The 24415-nt window shown below is 38.0% G+C and overlaps 1 protein-coding gene across 2 annotated transcripts in view; it reads left to right on the top strand.

Annotated features, from left to right (window-relative positions):
• COL9A1 (collagen type IX alpha 1 chain) overlaps positions 1-24415 on the top strand; it is a 66265-nt gene that overhangs the window by 4596 nt on the left and 37254 nt on the right. Inside the window, exons 5-14 of one of the 2 annotated variants that reach the window (XM_032684304.1) lie at positions 5205-5601; positions 13066-13143; positions 13789-13809; positions 14839-14913; positions 15443-15478; positions 15586-15648; positions 17698-17751; positions 18344-18379; positions 23531-23554; positions 23859-23912. In XM_032684304.1, coding sequence (XP_032540195.1) covers positions 5205-5601; positions 13066-13143; positions 13789-13809; positions 14839-14913; positions 15443-15478; positions 15586-15648; positions 17698-17751; positions 18344-18379; positions 23531-23554; positions 23859-23912 — 838 coding nt within the window. Of the gene's footprint in view, positions 1-5204; positions 5602-13065; positions 13144-13592; positions 13746-13788; positions 13810-14838; positions 14914-15442; positions 15479-15585; positions 15649-17697; positions 17752-18343; positions 18380-23530; positions 23555-23858; positions 23913-24415 lie in introns of those variants that run through there. The other variant, XM_032684305.1, reaches the window with a different exon arrangement.

A 24415-nucleotide genomic window follows, 5' to 3' on the forward strand; every position in this document is an offset into this window, starting at 1 on the left:
GAGCTCTCTTAAAATGCTACTGATTTGTAGCTTGGTACTTTTGCTGCTGAGCATTTTTGCCAAGGCGCAGAAGTATATAACACAATGAACAGAAATGATTGCACACAAGTCTTAACTTAGCTTCTCCCATCATCCAAAAAAATTCTATTGGCCAGTGTTTCTTCTAGCATAAAATCTACTGAAGAATCAATACAGTGTTGTTTGTGTAATAAGTGTGTGTAATGACTTTGTGTGAAACTGCCATTACTCATACCTGTTGTTTCTGGACTTAGTGAACCCACCATTTTTCAATTTGATCTGTGCACATGTTGTAAGTGTCCACCAGTTAGTAAGCACAAAATTAATACTGGTTATTTGGATAATAATTGTGTTTATCTTTAATTGAAAACTCAAAGAAATATGTTCATGATACATTTCTGTGTGTGGGAAATGGGCTTGTTTTCTTTATGCATTGGAAGAAATCTTAAACCTTCAACTTCACAAATGCAACTGTGACATCACAAGGTCCCTCCTTGGTCATCTACACTGTTAAAATAAAAGACTATGGCATGGTTTGGGTGCAGACTAATGAGCACTTCTTAAACAATTCCTGGGCACAGCTTGATGGCTGGTATAGGCCACAGATCATTCCCAACACACAGGTTGCATGTAGTCAATATATTTTGGAAGTAAGCAGGTTTAAACTTTTTCATGCCATCTGAACTTAATATCAGAGAACAGTCCTGGGCCTAGTGAATTTATTTACATGAAGGTAGCCTATGAATCCAGAAATTATACCTCTTTGCCTGAATCCTCATCTCACTAGAAAGCAGAGCAACATAAAAATTGAAGCTGCTTTCTGAGCAGTGTTTATAATTGAGGTAGTGGTGTACTGTAGGCAACTTTGACAGGTGAGATGACAAACACATTATGATAAGAAATTATAATATGAAAATTGGAATTTTATAAAACTGTATCTGTAGATTTGGAACATCCAGAGAATTTTGCAGGCTGATTTTCTGGCTTTTTTTTTTCCCTTTGGGAACAATGCTTCTCTGTGAAGTAATACTCCTCAAATGCATATGCCTGAAGGTCTGGCTTTACTTCATCCAGCTACCAAAGTTCTTCAGGTTCTTTTCACTTTACATTACAAGTAAGGTATCCAACACAGATATTGATGATGACATTGAAAAGGAAAAGACAAAATGCAGCTAAGAGGCTAATTAGCTCATAAAAGAAATAATTAGCTCAGAACTGGATGTTTCTGAAGAATAAAGTTCAGCTGAGAGTAATGAGCCCTAACAAATGACTTCTGGCAAATGACTTAGGACAGATGCTTTTTAAAAGTGCTGAGTTAAGTTTTATTTTTATTGCTTGTTCAATGGCTGCCAGGGAGTGCCTGCCAGGTCAGCTGTGATACCAGGCAGAATGACGAGATGCACACACAAGTGTCTCCAGATTGAGCAAAGGAACCCCCCAACCCAGGATACATGGTACTGCATCATCATGAGGTTGGCCAGAGCAATTCCTACAGCCACCTCCAGTGAGTTGTGCTAACATTTCTAAAATTCTAAAATTTTAGCAAGGAGTAAATGAACTCAGTGGGCAACGAAGCTCACCCAAAGAATTAATTCTGAAAGAAACAAATTTAATAAAATAAGCAGTTACTTTGTAGAATTTATATAGGTACATAGTTAACCTTTTAATGTACTCTGCTCCTGGTGAATCCTGAAGTCAGAGGGATGGCTCAGGGTTTCTATCACCTAGCCAGATGACTTACCTTGGTTGCATTGATGCCTTGGTAGATTTAACTTTGAAATCTCTAAGAAATCTTCCCTGTAAGCACTCAAACTGCAGGATTAATAAAAGTCTTAGGTATTTATGAAAAAGATAGTGTTTCTTGAAAAGAAAATAATAGTGTTTCAGAAGTTCCCCTAGATGAATTACAAATGCTCCCAGGTATTTAAAAAAAAAAAGAGCAAATATTCAAATATCTGATAAAAAATTGATCTGACTTTGTATACATTTAAAGCAGTTAATAATAGTCTGACTACACAAGGAAAGCAGGACTAGAATGATCTCTTACAAACTTAAGATACAAAACTAAATTAAAAAAAAAGGCTCTGATAGTTTATATCCCTGACAATTTTAACTGGATAGGAAATGGGTCAGGAATGAAGCTGGCCTTTGTGCTTGAAATATTTTTCTATGTTAATTCTTCCTTTGCTTATTTACCTGAATCTAAATTTATATTTGCTAAATTCTCCCCCATAAATTAGTGAAATTGGAAACATGTATGTTAAAAATAATTTACCAAAATAATTTGAGTGCTTATATAGCTATCAGCTGTTCAATAAGATTACAGAGCCCATTACTCTTCACTTTGCAGTGAGATAAAGGCATAACTTGTCTACAATTGTTTATTTAAATATCATGCTAAATTTGCCATGGATTACAAATATTTACTATTTTAAAGTGCTGTCTTCAGAAGGGTTTTGCCTGTATAAGGATTACAGGGTTTGGGAAGAGCTGCATTCTGAAATACACTGAAACCATGAAAGGATCATTGCCATTGGAGTAACTGAGATGAGAATCTGCCTCTGCTTTGCTTGTAGAATTAGAGGTATAAATCTTACACAGTAGCAGTCCCCTGCAAAGTACCTTTCTGGTGATGGGTCATGCTTCATTATGTTGAGTCATGTTACTGATACTGAGTCTTTAAAGGCAGCAGTTCTTCTGGTTGATTATTAAAAGGTTTTTAAAATGTAAATAATTATCCATGTTTGTGCACTGAGTTTTTATCTTTAGTGCTCTATATAAATTTCTTATAATTTAACTTTTTCTTACCACTGTCAGAAGCTCTTACACAACTTCTCTTCTTTGTATATTTCTTGAAAAAGTTAACATATTTCTTTTTTATTTTAATGTCCAAAAAAAGAAGGAGAGCCCATATAATGTCTTGGAAAGTACAAACTCTCTAGCTAAATATGGTGCAAAAAATTCATCTTCTAATCAAAAAGTATGTTTACTTACTTTTTTTTTTGTTTCTCTGGTTGTTTTGTTTTGTTAGTTGTTTTGTTTTTTTTTTTTTCTTTTTGATAGTACAGTTTTATCAGCTGAGGTGGGATGAAAATGTGTGTGATAGTTTAACCAGTATTGCCATGTTTAACGAGTATTGCCATGACAGCAAAACTTATCGGTGCAGAGGAAGAATGAAAACCTCTCCACAGTGGGTCTGGAACTAGTACTGCTTCTTTTAGCTGTGGAACTCTGTGCATCAGATCCCCAGAAGTCCCTGAACTTATTAGAGAAAATGGAATGTCACACCAAGGCTATTTAAAAATTACCAAACAATATCGCCTTCAGTGTGGTAGTAGTAAGAGCAGCTCTTCTGCAGAACAAACAGGGGATTCAGCAACTGAAGAGATAAATGACTCAGCTGAGCTAAGGTTTTAGCAGTAGAGCAGATTGAAATATTTGTTTAAGAGATATTACAGAGGAAGGACACAAAGGGCTGTAAAAGACATATTGAACTGGATCAGCAGCTTAGTAAGAGTGAATGTGTGTCTGGATAGGGATAGGAAGTATCTGCTTAGAGCAGAAAGAACATATAAGTATGTTGTATAAGCTAGAAGCCTAACACAAGGAGGGATAGGGGACAGTAGTAAACACTGCAAAGTGCTCAGAACAGGGGGAAAGGTACAATGTCCACACATTGACATTTGCATTTGAGATGGCAAGAGCCAATAAAGCAGGTAAAATCATATCAAACAAAACCAGCTGAGATGGACTACTTCATCCACAGTCAACAGAGACACAATTCAGAGCAAACCACAGATTAAAGGTATGGGCAATGAGACCCCTCTTCAACTTTGTATATCTCCACACCTTGTATAATGAGCTAATTTTCCAGCTAAACATTCTGCTTTCTTATCTACTAGCTTTCATGTGTACGTAAAGGCTCGAGGGAAATAGGAGAAACATCAGCAGTGTGGGTAGTTTATTCCTAAGGTGAAACCACTGCTGCTGCTGCCAGGCTCACCCTGTCCTCGCTGAAATCTGCTGAGGCTGTGCCGCTGTCTGCTGGAATAAAGCTGTACTACAGCTTGGGACATTAACTACAAATTAGGGAGATTGCCTCTGGAAGTATTCTTTCTAAATCAGTAGTCCTCAAGCATACAGAAAGAGAATTGATGTATGCCATTTTCCAGCTTTTTTTCCTCTTACCCTAAATTCCAAGGTTCACTAATGCTCTCTAAATAGCTGCTAAGACAGGATTGATCTGCCTGTCAAATATTATCTTTATTCAAAATGCCTACTTGTCTGAGAAGTTGTTCTACATATAGCTCTACATATCTTCATACTTAAGAAACTTACTGAAATACAACTTCTTCTTAAATGTGGATAGATGGCAAATACTGTATTGATATCAACTGGATATGACACTACAGTTTTATGATCCATGGAATAGGAAAAGGCATATTTCTTAAATATTCTACTAGATTCAGTGATATATGTGAGATAAAAAATGACATTACTATTTTGCACAGTGACACAGCCAGTCCTACCTGTGTTTCCAAATCTCACATTATAGGAATTGCAAAAAACCGAGATGTTTTATATGTGGCAAATCTGTCCCTTCCACTTGTAGTCTTGTGGTTGAATGTCACAGGACACAATACATTTTTAGTGTGGGTTCTTACCATGCCTATATTTGTCAGTGAATGATTTGTTGAATGATTTCTGTTGAAGAGACAGCTAATACATTAACAAAAGGGTTATTGGCAGGCTGAACAAGAAAATATATTTGCAAAAGACATTCTTATCAAAAGCAAATCAGATCTGCACTGACTATCTACCTGGGCAATTATAAAGTCACACTGTGTTGACTGATTTAATATGCCTAATAGCGGGAAATAGGATAATTGTAGGATATACTTTCTAAATCTGAAGTAGGAGTCCATCCATTAAACTTAGAAGGGTTATGATAAACATTGTGCAATGTTGGAAGAACCTGCATTTCTGGGTCAGTTCCTTCTACAATTAGCAACACTAATGACTCAAAAAGACACCCTGTTTTGAGACTCTGCATGCAGAAGAACATTGATACAAGCATGGTTGAAATATGGCTTCATTAAGTAATGGCTTCTCATTACTCTGTGGTGATATGTGGAGCTTTTCAGAACAAATACACAACAATTCTACTGTATTTTTATCCTACACAGTGCTATATATTCCAACGGATTGCCTGACGAATATTCCTTTCTAACTACTTTTCGGATGACTGGGGCCACACTTCAGAAATACTGGACTATTTGGCAGATTCAGGACTTTTCAGGAAAAGAACAAGTTGGAGTGAATCTTAATGGTCAAATGAAAAGTGTTGAGTTTTCTTATAAAGGAGCAGATGGAAGACTACAAATGGCGTCATTTTTGCATTTGCCTTTCTTGTTTGACTCCCAATGGCACAAGCTTATGATAATTGTGGAAGCAAACAGTGTCACACTCTTTATTGACTGTGTTAAAATAGAATCCTTAAGCATAAAACCAAAAGGGAAAATCAGCATTGACGGCTTTGCTGTGCTTGGAAAACTTAAAAATAATCCTGAAATTTCAGTTCCGGTAAGTTCCAAAACCTTCTATTACTACAGAAAAGTGTTTTACATCAAATTTTTTTTTTTGTGTGGAATGCATCTTCAAATGATTTCTGAAAGCAGAAATTGCAGAAAATAACAACTCCTTGGCAGGTAAGTACTAGCTTTGCTTTTTGAATTTTGCATGCATATATTTATACTGTGTAAATTAAGAGATGACCAAGATTATGTCTATGTCTCAATAATGAAAATTCTCAGACATCCACACTTCTTCCAATGAATTATACTCTGTCTGGATGTACCAGCTGGGCATTCATGTGTGGAGTGTGATCTAGAAGGAAGTTTAAGGACATGGATTTGTGGGCTGTACCTCACACCAAGGAGAGTAAAATATTGAACAAGAACTGGGACCCCTCTCATATGCATGCATCAAACATCAGCTAGAGACAATTAAATGTGTCTCTGGCAGAATAAATATTTTAGATCATTAATGCAAAGGGATTAGCTCCTGTAAGGCAGATTGATGGAGGTCCTTTTTGAGCCACTTAGAAGGAAATAAGAGACCTATATTTAAACCTCAGTTCTAAATCAGAGATTATAATGAGTACCTTATACTTCAGGAGACTGCTGTAATCATTGTCCTTCCTAGTATGACTGTGTTAATGGTTGCTTCTAATATTTAAGTAGCTTGAGTTTTTTGAAAGAGACTGACCTGGTGTAGATGGTGCACTCTTAAAGAAGGTTTTTTTTCATAAATCCTATGAGGGATAAGGGTAGCATTAGAGACTAGACCCAATCCAAGCAAAGGGCCCAGAATAGCTTAGATATAATGCCTACCCATTTCCACAATACCTTCTACTGGCTAGCTCAGGGCATTCCATTCCCATATCATGGCTGCTGTGAATCCCTTTGTTAGATATTTACTTTTCCCTGTGCATTGTAGTAGACACTTAAGCTCAGTCTAATTGTGGAAATATTTGTGCTTTTCAGCAAAGAAAACTCAGTATGAAAACCTCAGGATTTTTTTATTTGATTATCTGATTTAGTTTCTGAGATAAACAATTAATATAAAACACATAAAAATTACATGCCTGTAATTTCTGACAGAAAGATATTTGTAGAATCTGGATTTTGCCTTTCAGACATACATGAAAGTGTTTTTTCAGCTAGTGTTTTTTCAGCCCATGAATTATACTGCACTTTATGCTGAATGATGTGACAAGTTTCTACTACTGTGGCACTAAAAGACATTTAGGACTTTGGAAAGGCTATTTCTGGATTCACTTTTAGTTTAGAAGAAAATAGTTTCAAAACACAGTTGAAAAAAAACACATAAAACTTCGCAAAGTTCTGTTTATTACCCTCTTCATTCTCCAAGATTCCTTTTATATCAATAGAGTACTCATTTCAAAACAAGTTGAATGGTAAAAAAGAACCAGATACTTAATAAATTGTAACCATTTTCCACATCCCTATACTTAAGTTTTGCAACAACTTTGAAATAACAAGAGTGAAGTGAGACATAATTTTTAACTATATTTCATGCTGTTTGCAAAAAAACGTGGATACAGGTTAATCAGCATTGTGTAAACCTGAAAGGGAAAGCATTGCAACAAAAGAGGCATCTCATGTCTCATCACCTCTGTGTGTACAATTACTGTACTGCATTGCACTGAAACCAGTTTTACTTGAAGAATGCTGACAGAAAGCTTCTCCAGGTGTCTGAAAGGAGCTATTTAGGATGTTGCTATAAATGTGGATTAGCAAATATCAATAGCTGAAAGGTTATACTAATTCTGCTGAAAACAAAAAGTTAGTCTTTGAAAATATCATTCAAAAGTAATGAGCTGGAGCTGATAATGTGCTCATTAGCTGCATATGTATCTTAGCTTTGCTAACTGCTCTGTGATACTGGTGGATGAATGGATGTGTGGGATGATGAAAACATTACACATATTCTATGCATGTTACTAGGATGAAAAAAATCCATGTCAATATTGTTTTCTTCTTTGAAAATATATTTAGATTAAATGCCCAGAAAGCAATAGGTATTAATGTAATACTTTTACAACAGCTAGTATACAATGCTACAGCACACCAGGCCCTCAAGTTAGACAAGAGTCATTCCTTTAAAAATGAGGAGGATTCCTTTTGCCTGATTGAAGTAGTAATTAGAAATGGCAGCTTACAAATGAAGAGAGATATGAGGTATTAAGGTCACCTTGTCAAGAACTGGGCTTTTCTCCCTTCCCTGTTGGTGCTCTGGGTGACTTTTGGCTATGATTAAAGACTTCAGGAAAAATAGGAGAGGAATTTTAAATTTGATCCCCTTTCCTCTCCAGCCCGTGTTTTGCACAGACTTGCTCTTTACAGCAAGGTATACAAATGAGGAACACTGATTACCCAAAGCTCTTCAGGCATCTCGTGGGGAAATGTGTCGAGCATTAAGTTCTGCTTTGTCTATGTTTAAGAATGTACATAATTAGGCACTTGTGTGCCTAATGTTAACTATAGGACATCTTCAAGAGTGAAAGAACAAAATGGAATTAATTAAATTTTACAATTCACCACTTATTGCAGAAAATATTTATTTATACTTTTAGCATGTTTCTAGGAAGATTCAGTCATATGTAGTGTATTTCATGGAAAAAATAAAATATTAAAGCCTTAAAACAGGATTATGATGCACACTTTTCGATAAAAAAAAATAATGAAGTACTGAAACAAATTGTCAGGGAAGAAAGTTAGAGTCAAGCTATATTCTTAAACTGAGTCTGGATGTCTAAAAATATACTTTATTTCAGACAGAACTGTGGGTTTGACATTAGACTCACTAGATTGAATTGCATGGCCTGTACTGTGAAGCCAGAAATGACAATGGTAGTGGTCCAATCTGATATTATAAAAATATAGATTTAGGAAGACCATATGCTTTGAAATTATGATAAAGAAATTACATAATCTGATGAACTAGTAATTTTAAAATGTCTGTTTATATTGCAGAAAGTTCTGCTTTAGCCTGTGCACTTTGTTTTTCTTTAAATTGACTAAATGAAACTGTGCTTGGGGATATTCTAGGCTTATCCTTTAACTTGCTTGACTACAGTCAGTTTAAACATCTTAACAGTCTTGGGTACTTAATATGCTCCAGGCACAATTTCTAATTTACTTCCAGGCATTGTTAAACTATATTACTTCTGATGATATTACACAGACATAAATTGTGTGTTTCCTATTCTTTTTTTTTCCAGCATTCTGTGAGTACTCTATTTATCTTACAGAAAAGGTCTACTTCTTATAGGTTCACTGTAATACATATAATTTTAAAAGAGATTCTTTATTGCTTGTTGTTGCCATGACTGCCTGGGAGAACAATAGATATAGTTCCATTAGAAACTGCATCTTAACTTTGAGCTTTTACAAAGATTTACTCCAGGATTTCTGGCATATTTTACAGAGGGCAAATTTTTGTACAGGTTTACAGATGCCTTTTATCCTTTTTTTTTTTTTGATAAAAAAAGAAAATAGCTCTTTTTATATAAAAGTAATTCAAATAATCCACTATAAACTCTGAGCAATGTGAGATATAGCATCATTTTAAAACTGAAAGGAACTTCCTAAATCACATGTTTTTTATAGGAAGGTAGGGGAATTAATTTCTTTCTACTCAAAGTATAATTGCTGTGAGATAATATAATTGCCCTAGTTTCTGTGATTTCAGAGGCATTAACATGATTATGTTGTAACAGACACTAAACACTTTGCTAGAAGTGACCCTTGGTCATTATCTGATCAACATTTAATGCTGCTAGGGCACTGAAAAGTTAAGGGCAGCTACATGACTTGTAATGTCTAAGAGGAAGTTACTTATCAATATTTGCTGAACAGGGATTAATTTACACCACAGAACAGATTGCATTCATGAACTGTAAAAAGTCACATCTCAGTTTGTTTTTTTTTTTCACCTTGTGAAATCTCACATCCATAAGGCTGAACCCTTGGCAGTGGAAAGTCAAATAACGGCAGAATTGGCTGTACTGTTTGAAGGTTTTGAAAAAAGATGCAAGAAAGATGAAGCTCTAAAACCTATTATAGATATGTAGAAAAATGGATAAAACTCATTTAAAATAGCTCTAGAATGAGATGTGTTTAAATATATATAGTTTTTTTCACTTAACAAATGTACAAACAGTTGATAGCAGGCCTCTCTTAGAAGAAACATAGATATCCTTGACAAAAAATTGTAGAAAACTTCCACCTGAAAATTGCTTAGCTGAGTTGTATTTCCCCTGAAGGGATGTCTTCCCCTGAATCACCACCAAGCCAACAATAGCCCAGTGGGGTACAAGGAGCCAGTTCTCCTAGAAGAGACCTAAAACTGTGCTCTGAGAGTCATGGTTTTCCTTAAAGCCTACAGTACTGCTAAATGCATCCCTGTGACTAATGCTATACTGAAAATACTACTCTCTATATTTAGGTCTCATTTACATCTTACTTAACTTTCACATCTCTCATCTAAAGTACTAATAAGACAACTGAATTATGTAGTTGATACCGAGATGTGAAAAGCTGTGGGCATTAGCAGGCATTTCCATAGAACTTAAGAGGACAAAAGAGCGAACAGACAGGCACAGCTAATCTAACTATATTTGTGCTGACCAAGAAATTAAGATGAAACAGAAATCCTGTAGGAAACCTGGAAAACATGTCAGCAATATTGACCCATGAGTCTTAAACATCTGTTGTGGTTTAACCTCAGATAGCAACTCAGCCCAACAGAGCCACTTGCTCCCTCAACCCCATGGTGAGGTTGAGGAGAGAATTATAAAAGTGAGAAAACTCATGGGTTGAGATAAAGACAGTGTAATAGGTAAAGCTAAAGCCATGCATACAAGCAAAGTAAACCAAGGAATTAATTCACCATTTCCATGGGCAAGCAGGTTTTCAGCCATCCCCAGGAAAGCAGGGCTTCAGCGCCCGTAACGGTGACTTGGGAAGACAAACACCATCAAAGTACCTCCCCCTTCCTTTTATGAAGATTATCTTCACCAAAAAAACCCCTGCAGAATGTGCTGATGCGTATATTGGCTGCTGGTGGTATGTCTTAAATAATTTTTTTCAGTGTTTACAGATTTTGTACTGTTTTATAAGTTGAAAGCACAACTCCAGAGCATTGATTTCAGTAACAGTTGCTACTGATCAGCTTTTTTGCATAACTGTATCCAAATGCTTCCTTTCAGATGTTCAATTCCCTCCTCCTGGCCCATGCAGAATGTTCTCTAATAAGACTATTTTGATTTAAATAATTTTTCAGCACTGTATAAGAATCATGAAGCAAAAGCAGGCTCATTCAGTGGCATTTGTCTGTCTTTTCCAAAAGCTGTCCTTTCTTTTTTTACCACTTTTCACTCCATTTACTGCCAAATTTACGTTTTCTGCAGAAAGGGAACCATTTCCACAGCCCTGCTCATTTGCTGTCATGAATGAGGGAAGCATTCTAAGAAAAGAAGTGTAGAATGACACAATTTCACATTACATCCACGGAGCAGATGATTTATCAATTTTAATATTATTTATTATAGCTTTAATTTGATATTAAACAGTCAAATAGAAAAATTAGAAATTCTGTCATTTAAAACCATGTATAACTTAATTTAAATAAGAAATAGATTATTAGTTTAATCATAAATAGTTTATAAACTGCTTTAGAGCCAGTTATAGATCTCTTTCCCTCTTCAAGTAAGCTTTGGAGGTGAATAATGTAGAGACTCAGGACTCAGAATCCAGATGTACCTATAGGTATCATTTGATCCCATTTTGATGTCTTTTTATGAGTCCTTGTCCTCAGACTCCAGATGCCCTCTTATTTTTATTATTGTATGGCTGCCTTGTAGTATTAATTAGTATTAGTATATATTCAGTTCTTTTATATGTATATTATGATACTCAATTGGCTATTATTAAGAACTAAGAAAAGTTTGAAAATGAGAAGTGGATAAAGGAGGGAGAGAATTGACTCAGAGATGGTCATGTCAGATAATAGGTAAAAGAAACAACTGCTTCCATTGTGCTCTAGTCTCAGCACTCTGGAAACTGTGATGACTGCCAAGTAAACAGAACACTAGAGATGTGATAAAGAGGATTTCAGGAGTGGCAGTACTGAAGTGATGAAAGTGAAAGGCAAAAAAAAAAAAGAAAAGCAGTAACTTTTCAATTTTTGGATATGTGGTGTCTTGCAGAGATTTTAAAGGACTTCAGACTCAGAGCATTTACTAGCTCTAGCAGTCAGTAAGCAACTAAGCCAATGTAAGAATGGTGGCCAGTCTGCCTTCTGCATCATTTATGGGTTGGGACTGAAGAGTGCAATTAGATATCCCACAGGGAGCACAGAATGCAGCCAGGAAGCATGAAGACATAATATTGTACGAGTGACAGTGGGGAGCTACTTTAGCTCGTGGAATAGGAAGAAAGACCTAGAGAGGCAAAGAAATGAGAACTGAAAGCCCCTGGACACTCACTTCTATTTTCTGCTTCTCAGAAAAAATAGAACACTCGCATGAAAAAGACTCTGATTTACGTTGTACAAAGTAAAACCAAACCCAAAACATCTCTTTCTCCCCAACTCCTCAGCCCTCCATAATAAAAAGAAAGGAATAGAAGCCTCGAAGTGTTATCCTCGAACTGAAAAATCTCTGGATAAACCACTCAGTGTTCATAAGCCAGGCCGATACTCTGTGTGATGTGAAGGGAAAACAACACAAGACTTAAAAACTTAGATACAATGAATACGCACCATTTAATATGCTTCTGGTACTTAAAATTCCACGTGATGCATTATATATCAATGGATATACTTTTGAAGTTTTATGTTTGAGTGATTCCAGAACTTTTAGCACAGGGTTTGTTTTTTAATCTATATAGCACATCAAGTGAATTTCAGTTGTAGCTTCTGAGAAGAGGTTTGGCTTAATTCTGTGTCGTTTTCCAGCAGCAAATACAATTGTTCAAAGAAGACGTGAAATTTAACACAAGTATATTACTCAATTGCAGTCTGTCGCCAGTGTGCCTATAAACCCGCTTTTTGAACTTCTCACACTTGGACGATATTTCCATCCTTGGACCTTACCATTCTCCGCGGGCACAACTATCCACTTAAAGGAAAACTTGGACTTCCAACTCAGAATATTCTGTGATTCTGTGACCATGCAGTGTGAGGAAAAATGCCAGTGTTTATAAAGAATATGTAAAAAATTACACCTGATGAATATTCCCGTCTCCTTAAATCCCTCGGCTGCTGTTTAAAAGACCTCTGCAGTTAGGGGTTCGGTAATGCACTGCCCCGGGCCCAGCTCTCCCGTACACACCTGTAGCTATTGTCATTGAATACCCACCGTTTGAAACTCGCCGTGGTGTGCCAGTATTCCTCCCCTTACACCCTCCGCCAGCGTGACCCTCTGACCCGAATTAACATGGTCTTTATGTCCTTTGCCAGTTCGAAATCCAGTGGATGGTGATTCACTGCGACCCCTTGCGGCCCCAGCGCGAAGGCTGCGGAGAGCTGCCAGCCCGGGTGAGAGACCTGTCCTGCCTTGCCCTGTTCTGTCCCGTCTTGTCTTGTCCTTCCCTGTCCGCCACTGCAGCCCACAGGAGCCTCGCTCTTTGTCACGCTTCCTGGCCGGAGATGCTCTTTTTTACCGTACCTGCCTGGAACTTGGTGACTTTAGAAATCCAACCCCCCAGAGCAGCAGTAGCGGCCTCATTTTAACCCTTCCGTGACTTGCTGCCTCCCCCGCCCCTCACCTGCTGCTTGGCTGGGACACCGCTGGGCTCCGTGCCTCGCAGGCGGGGGGATTGTCGCGGCTGGCTCTCCGCAGCTGCTCCCGCTCCCGGGGAACCCGCGGGGGACGGCGAGGGTCGATCCCCAAGCAACAGCAGCAGGGCAAAGGGTTAAAGCGCCGCTGGCACTCAGTCCTCCACTTCCCGGCCGCCAGCGTTCCTCCAATCCCCGCGACCCTCCCCAGGGCCGGGCAGCAGCCAGGAGGGGCTGCAGCTGGCTCACCTTTCGCCGGCCCCAGCAGCCACAGGCTGCTCCCTCCATCCATGGCCCGGGCTCTGCGGCGCATCCTGCCCCTGGGGCTCTACCTTCAGGCGCTTTGCCTCTGCCTGGCTCAAGTAAGTTAATTCCGACTTTGACTCTTGTTCTTCTCCCTTGCAGATAAGCCAGACGGTAATCGAGGTAAGTGGGAGGTAAAGGGCGGCGCTCAGGGTTCAGACGCGGAGGGACTGAAGACCAGTCTGCCATATCCTACTGCCGACCCGCGGGTGTGTGTGTGTGTGTGTGTGTGTGTGTGTGTGTATGTGTATGTGTATGTGTGTGTGTGTGTGTGCTACCTGGTGGGCATCGGGCAAGTGCTTGGTGGCGTGGCGGGGCTTGAGCTCCACGTAAAACTACCGCTGGACGGATTATTTCTGGGAAGACTGGTGTGCGGAGGAAAGGTGTCCAGAGCAGTAGCGCTGGGGGGGAGCAAGGGGCCACGCTCAGGGCTCGGACCAGCCTCCTGCTCACAGAGCCCCGTTGTGGGGCCGCGGGCAGAGCTCGCTCCAAAGAAAACAGTCCCCCATTATAGGCACGGAGACGTGTAAAAAGCCTTTCCCTGGGTTTCCGCAAGTTGGTGGCGCCTGCCGCCTCCCCTCGGGAGCCTGGGGCTTTGAGAAAGCGGCTCTGTAGATGCTAATGTAATCCTCAGGAACCAGGGAAAGCTGCTGAGCCCCTCAGTGAAATAGGGAAAAGGTTTTTCTAAATTTTCTTTGCTAGCAGAACTCTCCGGAAGACTGTCTCCTTTGTGTTGGCTGAATGAGTAATTAGAGTAGCATAGTGAATTTTGGTGTTTGATTGGCAAAGATCACTTTTATTTCTGTCACCCTGTCATTGCCATGTGGTATTCAGATCCTGCTTGGTGGGGAGCTGAGCCCTCCTCGCCTTGCCCTGGTCCTGCCAGCATTGTGGGGCACAGGAGGGTGGCTGGGCCCAGGGAGTGGGATTTAGTACCTTCCCCATTCCACTCCTGGGGGAAGTGTTCCTAGTCATGGCAGTGGCAGCCAAAATGGGATATAGGGCCTGTGATATACATGGAGTGAGGACACAGCTCCTCATCACTGCTGTAAGCCCCTGACTAACCTGTAGCCTCTCATTATGCCAGTCTCCCCAGACTGGCTTGGTGGTTTGCCAGGCTCTAATTTCTCTTTTTTTTTTACTCTTTGTCAGAGAGGTCTCCCTGGTCCACCAGGCCCCCCGGGTCCACCAGGGCCACCAGGAGTTCCTGGTATTGATGGCATTGATGTAAGTGTCCTGCCTTGGAAATAGTAAATGCCTTGAGTTGTACCTCTGTTGTCTGTCAGCATTTGACCCCAAGAAGCGTGAATTTGGCTGCACGTACACATAAGAATTGATGGGTTTCATATTCTGTAGTCGGCTGGAGTAGGGGAGGAAGTGGCCTTTGAGATTATGTGAAAAATTCAGGATTATTTATTTTATGTAATCAGCATCATATGCTGTGATTATCTGCCTTAGACGGGGTGTAGGAGTTTTATAAATCTAATCTCAAAAGGGATTATGTAGAATCACTCATGCTGTATCATGATAAGGATTCGTGGCATTATTCCTGATAGGCACTGTTATGTATTTTCTCGAGTCCTGCCAGAAGTTTCTGTTGGATTGTAATAGAGGCCATGTGGATTTAATATTAATTTTCTACAATAAGAATCAGTTCAGGATTATTTCTAATAATCTGTACATTGGTGTTTTTCATGAAGGACCATAAAAGTTTGCTGTAGTTCTGGCTAATACCTTCCTTTTCATATCTTGTTAGGGGGAGAGAGGTCCAAGTGGCCCCCCTGGTCCACCGGTAAGTGATTTCAGCTACTTTGCATTTGCTCCTTTGACAGAAGAGGTTTTGAATTTTGTTTGTTTCCCTCTCTGAAACATGCTTAACTGTTCATTTAAATCCTGAAGGGTCCAGATGGGGATGCAGGCAAACCAGGATCCCCTGGGTTGCCTGGAGAGCCAGGAGCTGATGTGAGTAAACTTGATTTTCTGGAATTTTGTCTTTTTTTTTTTTTTAAAGGAAAAATACTTGAGTTTAGTCTATTTCTGGAGAAGTACAATTTCCTTTCGAGTTCTCTGTCTTCCTCATAGCTGCCACTGACTGCAAGAGGTGCTTGTGGTGGGAGAGGAGCTTTTCCCCAGGCTAAAGATGCCCTTTTGGAGGAGCACAGCTGGGCTGAGCACTGCCAGGGCAGCAGCTGAGAAGCAGCACAAGGGCTGTCAGTGCTGCCACTCTGCTCTGGAGAGGGCACTGGGCAGCAATGCTGTGATGGGGAAACATCCTGTCACCTCTGGAAGCTGCCTCTGGTAGCAGGGCAGAGCAGCAAGGGTATGAGGAGGATCTGCTGATACATCTTCCTGTCCCTGTGGAAAATAATATGGATCAAAGTTTCAACATCATCTAGTGTTGATGGCCTGTTATGTCATATCTCTTGAATAAATTTGTGACAATAAAAAACTTTCAAACAGATTTGGGAAACTCTTCATATTTCTCTCTCTTGAGAGCAGTGTTGGAAAGCATTTCTTGCTATGAAACAAGATTGTTGCATTAGTACTTAGATCTTATGCCAGGAAGTGGGCAAGCTTATGTTTAATTTACATATGTGGAAGTATGCTTTTAACATTTAACACATCAAAAATATAGATTATATGCAAAAAACTAGCATATTAGAGAGTATTACAAATTATAAAAATGAAAAAACCTAATATCTATGTAAGGTTGCAATGCTGTTAGAGCTGAAATTTAATTTGTTTTTGAGAAGAGATTTAGTGGACATGGAGCTGGAACAGTCTTTAATTAAACTGTTCAGATTTCAAATCTGTAAGAGCAAATGGGCTTTGTGAGTGGGATCTCATACCACTTCATTTTTTCCTGAAAACAATACAGGCCCATAAGCAATTTGTACCTGGTTACAAAAACCCATAAGCAGATCTTTAAAAGTCATTGCCTCTTATAATATTCACTTAAGGCATAGTTTTATTTTCCTTGCCAAAATTCATGAGAACAAAATCAGATGAAACAGAACACACTAAACTTAGCTCAGCTTTTGATATTTGTTCACACTTGCATATTCCCTTGTATTAGTAGATGAATGAAAATGTAATACTAGAATACAGTCTTCTGAAATGTTGAACCTTTTTTATTTTCACTTGAAGAAAAAACATGGGACCTTACTGTACTCCCACCATGCATTTAACTTTTAATTGGGGTTTTAGATTTATAGTAACTTTTGTATTTAATTGGTGAGGCAGTTCTGACTTTTTAAATCTCATTTTATTTCATGAATTATTTCAGTGTCAAGTTTAATAGGCTGTGAAAAGATACTGTACAGTAATTGCCTGTAATGATCATGTAAGCTTTCAAAAGCAAATTGTCAGAAAAATTGTGTGAACACTGAACTGCTGGAAGTGTACCAAAAAAAGTGGAAGTGTAGCAAAATGGACAAGTATCAGACAAGCATAGAAGGAAAACCCTTATGGATATCTGAAAGTTCCTAAGCCATATAAACTGGCTATAAAATTGGAAACAAAAACAAACAAATAACTCCAAATTCATTTAGAGTTCAATACCATGGTTGCTTTTTGATTTTATCCAGAAAGACAAGTGGGTTCAAGGACTAGCTTTAAATCTGGCCTGGTAGCTTTGTTAACTTTTTTTTTTTGAGTGTGTGTGTTGTTAATGAACGGTTTACTTGAAATGGAAAACACAGTTTTTGGTTTTTAAACTGAGCCATGAACTAAATTCACCAATCTCCCATTGAGAGATCATGTTTTATTTAATAATGATTTAACTGAATCATTTTTGAGGACACATATCACTGGCATTAATGTTTGTCACCAGAAGCTAGTATTTTGAACTTGTGCAATTCTATCTGTACATGTAGATATTTGAATTGTAAGTCTGCTGCAGTTACTTATTTCATTTAATAGCTTCATTATTCTATGTTTTAGAATGTTTTCTGTTGTAATTAAGAAAACCACATAACCCTTGCGTTAACACTGTGTGCACTACTTCCAAAGGGATTCACAGGACCTGATGGCTCACGTGGAGCCCCAGGACCAAAAGGACAGAAGGTAAGAACAAAATTATGCATGAAATTATGGATTTTTTTTTAAAACAGGATTTCTGTTTGTCTCTATGCAACTAATAATATGCTGCAGTCTTTCTGACAATATTAAAATATCTGTAGAGTACAGGCGCTTTTCACACAGTACAAAGCAGCTTCCATTCCCCCAGTCAGCAGCAAGGAATGGTGATATTACATTGGTGACATTAAGGCTGAGCATTTTCGGTAGTAGTGAGACTCTTTTAGTCTTATATTGTAATTATGTAACTGAATTATGCAGTGAAACCTGACTTCATCAGCAATCATACAAATGAAATATAGATTAGAAGTCAGAGTGATCAGAAACCAGTATGTTTGAATTTTTTTGGGGTAGGGGAAACAAAAGCCCTGACGCTGTATCTTTTTAATACTGAGAAAGTATTTTCTTTGTATCAAGTCTTACTGAAACCAACATAGCATTAATGAAGTGAATAATACTTGCAGACTATGTCCACTAAATATAGAAAAGATCCCCAAAAGATAACAAGATTTTCCTGTATGTTTTTACAAAACTTTATGGCTAATGACTCTTGAAAAACTGATTTTTTTGTCTTTTAAAGGGTGAACCAGGACTGCCAGGTGCTCGTGGACTTCCAGTAAGTAATATGTTTAGTATATGAAGAAGATTTTTACACCTTAAGTATTAATATGAAGGATTCTTACCACTAAATGTAGTGAAGAAAAGATAAAAGCTGTTTCTGAGGTTTCAAAAAACTCATAAGTTATTAAAGTAGTACTTCAAGGAACCTTTTTGTCTTTATATCTAAGTGTGCAAATATTATGTTTGGTTTGTATGCTATAGAAAAGAGTGTGTGTGATGTGGTCCCAAGTTTTAGACTTACACCATTATTTTCCATTTCTTTGTGAAAATGCTATAGAGACAAGAAAGCCCACGTTTCATTTGTGTAATCTACAGTTATTCCTGTTTTCAGCTCCTTGCCATGTGTTTAAATGGAATCACTGAAGTCTAAATGCTGTATGAGATGCCCTCGGCCGTTCTGAAAACAAGACAAAATATGAGAAAGGACACACAAAGAGTACTGTACCAGTTGGGTGCAGATGGGTTTAACATCCACTTTTGGGGTTGAAAATAATTGTGAACTTTAGGAATTTTACAGGTTGAAGAAGTGAGTGATGAATAGCATGTAGAAATTTAGACTAGGTAAAAACCTCAAGGAATATGAGTAATGGAACAAGACAGCTGGCATAAATTGTAATAGGGCTGCACATAATGTGATTAAAAATTAGATTCATATTGGAAAAATGATTTAAATTAAATAGACGAGGCATTCTATTCCAGTATACCACTCCTTGTATATTTCAATTTTTGATCCTGTCCTATTAACTCTCATTAAATTTATGATAAAGAATCATTTTGATATTTGGCCAGAGAGAAAATGATAAAGTTATTCTTGAAGTTGTTACATTACAGACATGTTAAAATTTAAGATTAATCACTCTGTTGACATTTTACTTTAATTTTCATGGATGGAGTTTCTTACCTGAAAATCTGGAACATAGGTAATACTTTTATAATGGTTTGTCAATGTATAGACTCAATATATGAGCGAAATTTAGTCACAGAAAATAGCAGAACTGAGGTAGCTTCTAGGTAGACTGAAACCTTTACATTTTTCTGTTAGGGGCTTGAGGTTTTCAGTTTGTTTATTCTAATTTTTTTGCTGTCACATATTAGTGGAAATAATTTTTGGGTTGTATGCAATGCATTATAAAATGTGAAGCTACAAGGAAGAGGTAGTTTAACTCTGTCAGGTATCTTATGGGAAAAAAATGGATAGAGAGATGGAGCACATTGGGATTGTTTAGCCTCGAAAAGAGAAGGCTTTGGATTAACCTAATTACAGCCTTCCAGTACCTAAAGAGAGCCTTCAAGAAAGATGGAGAGGGACTTTTTACAAGGGCATGTAGTGATAGGACAAAGGGGAAATGGCTTTAAACTGAAAGAGAGTAGATTAGGATTAGATACCAGAAGAAATTCTTTACTGTGAGAGTGATGAGGCACTGGAACTGGTTGCCCAGAGAAGTTGTGGATGCCCCATCCTGGAAGTGTTCAAGGCCAAGTCACTGAGCAGCCTTGTCTAGTGAAAGGTGTCCCTGCCCATGGCATTGGAACTAGATGGTCTTTAAGGTCCCTTCCAAACCAAACCATTCTATGATACTATGACTGGAAAAAATAGGGAAATAAAACTCAATTACGGAAATATTGGTTAAAATACTGTAGTATTTTAGCCTGTCAACTGACATAAAAACTGACTTGGGGAAAACATACATGATTTTAGCTCCCCATTAACAGACTAACATGAGAACAAATAATTTAAGAGCCTCCAGGAAAAGTATATATATATAAAATATGTATGAAGAGGGTTAATTTCAATTTTGAGGAAGAGATGCTACTTTGGGAAAGCAGAAAACTGGACCAATTTGTCAAGATTGAATGCTGATTCTATTCAGAGCAGCAGTTCTTTTGTCACGTGATATTTTGAGACTATAAAAGCAGTAAATATGCTAAGATTTTGGACCATTGTTCAAAGCTGAGTGATTTTTGTTTACCCTGAGACTCTCAACCTTAAGGTGATAATGCTTCAATGAACCTCAGTAGGGATTGCTTTTGGAGTTGTCCTACTTCTGCTTAATAAGCAGCTGAAGCTTGTATTTTAAGGTGAATGTGCAGGAATATTTATAACGAGGAAGTGAGAATTCTTATTTATTTAAAGAAAAAAAAGTTGGATATACTTAGTCACCTCATGACTAAGTACCGTTAATAAATACTAATAAGTACCCTTGTACTTACTAAAGTTAAGATTAATCCTTAGACCTCACATGTTAGGAAGAAGCCTAGTGTTTGATTTTGAAGCTCCATGATTGTTAACCTATGCATGCTGAATCCATATGGAAAGATTAATGCTCAAAATAAATCTCTTAGGATAGCTTGTATAAATGCAATTTTCCCTTTGATGAATGGCTGTAAGCTACTGAAGAAATCACACAGTTATGGAAGATTCTCAAAATGGCCAGCACTTGTCATCTCACCTTTAGTGAGATTAAACCTAATAACAACAACAACAAACCCAAACCAAAATGAAAAACCCCAAACCCCCAAAAAGGTAGAAGTGGTAGTGCTGGAGTGTGATGGTTCTAATTTTCAGATACAGAGACTTTTGGAGAAGCTTTGACTACAGACGTGAAGCAATGGGGTCGTTTAACCTTTGGAGGTCTTTTGTTTGATCTGTGAGACCTCATTTACTAGAAACATATTGAGCACACTTATGAATCTGCATATTAACTGCGTGATTAGCTGAGTGTTTAGGTGTAATTATGCACTGCTTTGAATTCAGTCAGTGGCCTTTTGCAAATGGAGTAGTCCCTGGATGGTTATCCAAAGAGTTCATTTCTCACAAAATCCCCTTGCTTAAGTTGTTAAAATGCTCAGTGCAAACAGAAAACCAGAAGCCTTGGCTGCAACATTAATTAGTTTTAAATTATTATCAGTGTTTTCAAGCTCATCTGCTGGAATTTATCAGCCAAGTTAGGACTTCAGGTTAACTTCTAGAAAGAATATTAAGGATGTAATGTTTTATACACAGCATTTGCTTTTCTGCTTTTGTCACTTTTTCTTCCCCAGAATGTATCCTGGCAATCTTTCCCTTTCCTCTGTTTTTTTTTCCTGCTTCATTTCTCAGATAACTGTGTTAAGTATTTCACAGAATATTCTGGGTTGGAAGGGACCCACAAGGATCATTGAGTCCAACTCTTAAGTGAATGGCCCATATAGGGATCGAACCCACAACCTCGATCATTTAGTTTTAATTTATTCTTTGTCTCATCTGTTGGGCAGATAATGTTTCAAATGACAGGTTTACAAAATTTGTAGAATACTTCTGATTAATTCAAGCAATTCTTTTTCAGAAGTAATTTAAATATGCTGATGTCTCTGATCTGATCCTGGTAAATGGACCATGCACATACATTCAGTGCATGTATTGCACTCTTCAGTCCATTCTCTCTGTTAAGTTCCCTCAAACTTTTCTATGAGCTGATAAATTTCTAGTGGTTTACGCATCTGGAATATGGGTGGGATTGTGTGTATTTAGTGACAGAGAATTTGAAAATATTTTAAGGTCTACTAAAACACAGTATCCAGCACAGGGTACACATACAAATACTGGTATTTGACTCTTTGTGGTGAATGGCAGTGGTACTTAGCAGACCTGCAGGGTAAGTGTCTCTGAGCCAGGTGCAGACTTTGGATTACTACCCATGTCCCTGCACTCTATGTACTCCGTGGGTCAGATGAGCATCTCCAAAGTAGGCAGCAGGGATCTGGGGATGTAAGGCTGCAGTCCCAGGTTCTGTGGAGAGGCTTTCCCTTTAGGACACAAACAAAGGCAGGAATATGGGCAGCTGGTTGGGATCATAAACTGCTTTGTGTATGCCCTTACTGACTGATTGCACTGCAGCTCTCAGCTTTGCAACTGGGTCTACTTCGTGGCAAGAAGGGTGGAGTAGCTGCGTGAGGGGGAGGCATGGGTTGCTGAGAAACCCCTGCTTCTTGGAGTCCTAATTAATAAGATGAAGAGATTCAGTGGAGTGGGCAGAGGAGGGGACAGGCTTCTCCTGGGCTACTATGTGGGCTGGACACAATAGCTCTAGCTGCTTCTTTTGGTATCGTTGACCTTCTCTGCCACTGTTTAGGGGCATGTTAGGAAAGGGTACTCCAGTGAGAACCTGCAAGCAGTTATTTCCTTCTTTCAGAGGCAGGTGATATTATAATATTGGATATGTGATGCAGTGAAAGTCTGATTTGTATAGTCAAATATAGACGTGTATACTATAACGAATTGCAGCAAGAAGGTGTAAAGTAATAGCAAAGGGATTATGTAGGTTATGCAAACTTACTTTCTGCTGTGTATTAAATGGTTAAAATGGAATGACCCTGATAAATGCTTGAAATTTTCCCTGCATTGTACCAAGTTTTGGAAAGGCAGCTTTACAAATACAATCCTGGCTTGATATTGAGTGGTTTTTAAAGTTGCATTTAGCCCAGGTGCTTTATTACATCAAATCTCCTCAAGATTTAAGTGTGCTTAGGATTTTTTATGTTAGTGTTTCACATGTATCATTGACACTGTTCTCCATAAAATTTTATGTTTGCTTTAATAATGCAAGACTGAGGGATCAGTTTTCTTAGAGGGAGTGTATTGTCCAAATAGGCAGAAGTATCTTGGACGCTTCTCACTGAAGTGATTCAGATCAATACTGATGGAAAATGTAAACAGGAGCAGTTTGGTGTTCTTTCTGATTACCAAAAAGCACTAGTTTAGTGGATTTAGACCTCAGGGAAGCACTGGGGCAAAAAAGTTCTCTGTTATTATCAATTTAAATACATTGTTAGAAGGAAATGATTGTAGCATAGATATGTTCATCATTGTACTTGATAATTAGCTAAACCCAAAGGCTTTAATGTCTTCATTCCTTTGTGGGAGTATATGTGTAATTAAATGCTACTGTAAGGCAACTTAATCAGTAATTTAATTTTTCACCTGATATTGGTTACTCAATTAAAAAATTATATTTAGCATTAGTTGAATAAGTTTTGAAAATGATTTTGCAGAATCAAACAACAGGGAGGTTTTATATCTTTTAATCCCAAATATATTGTTCTTGCCAAAAGCTTGAATAGGTTTGGAATCCTCTCCGCATTTCTGACCTTTTTTCATATTTCACAGGGCAAGGGGCTTCTTGGACCACCTGTAAGTTCATTCTTACAATTAATAAATATACTGTTCAACTACTTAAATATTCAATAAAGTTATTATACTGTAATAAAAAGTAATTCAGTGAAAATAGAGACTTTTTTTAATCCAGATGTTCTATGTCTGTTATGTATGTTTTCTTCAGCTACCACTAAGGTTGCACTGGTCTATCATATATGGGGCAAGAATATTGGGGTCTGAAGACATAGTTTGTTGAGAGAATTATACATTCTCACTCCTTGGATGCTTGTTTCATAGGTATTGTATGATTTAAAAATACTATTTACTTTGGTTGTTTTAGGGTCCAGCTGGTGCAGCGGGACTTCCTGGGGAAGTAGGTCGCGCTGGTCCACCTGTAAGTACTCCTACGTTTGCTGAAAATATAGATTTATTCAATTGCCAGAAGTTATTTAAAGAAAAAAGGAATAATTACTGGACCATGTAAACACTATTTGGGCTATTAACAGCACTTTCAAACGTATTTTTTTTTCATGATCAGGCCAGGGCCACTGACCTGCTGACTTGTAGAAGAAAGATTGTGTTTGGAGCTCGTGAGAAATAAGGAACAATGAATAGACCAAGGTCAGGGCCACCTGTTAGATTAGGATGAAATGATTCATGGTGTGTCCTATACTCTACTTTGCCTCATTCAAGGAAAGCTAAAATCAAAAAGCAAACCTGCCAGAAATACAGGAAATGTAAAACTTAACATTACATGTAGACCTTTAACTTTACTCCTGTCATTTCACGTATACATTATGGTACATGATCACATACAATTTCTGATTTTCATTTGCATATCAGTGAGCATGGCAATTCAGCATTTCTTCTTAGTCTTATCTATGTGTAACTCCATCT

Source organism: Chiroxiphia lanceolata, chromosome 3 (assembly GCF_009829145.1).
Source record: "Chiroxiphia lanceolata isolate bChiLan1 chromosome 3, bChiLan1.pri, whole genome shotgun sequence".
NCBI lineage: Eukaryota > Metazoa > Chordata > Aves > Passeriformes > Pipridae > Chiroxiphia > Chiroxiphia lanceolata.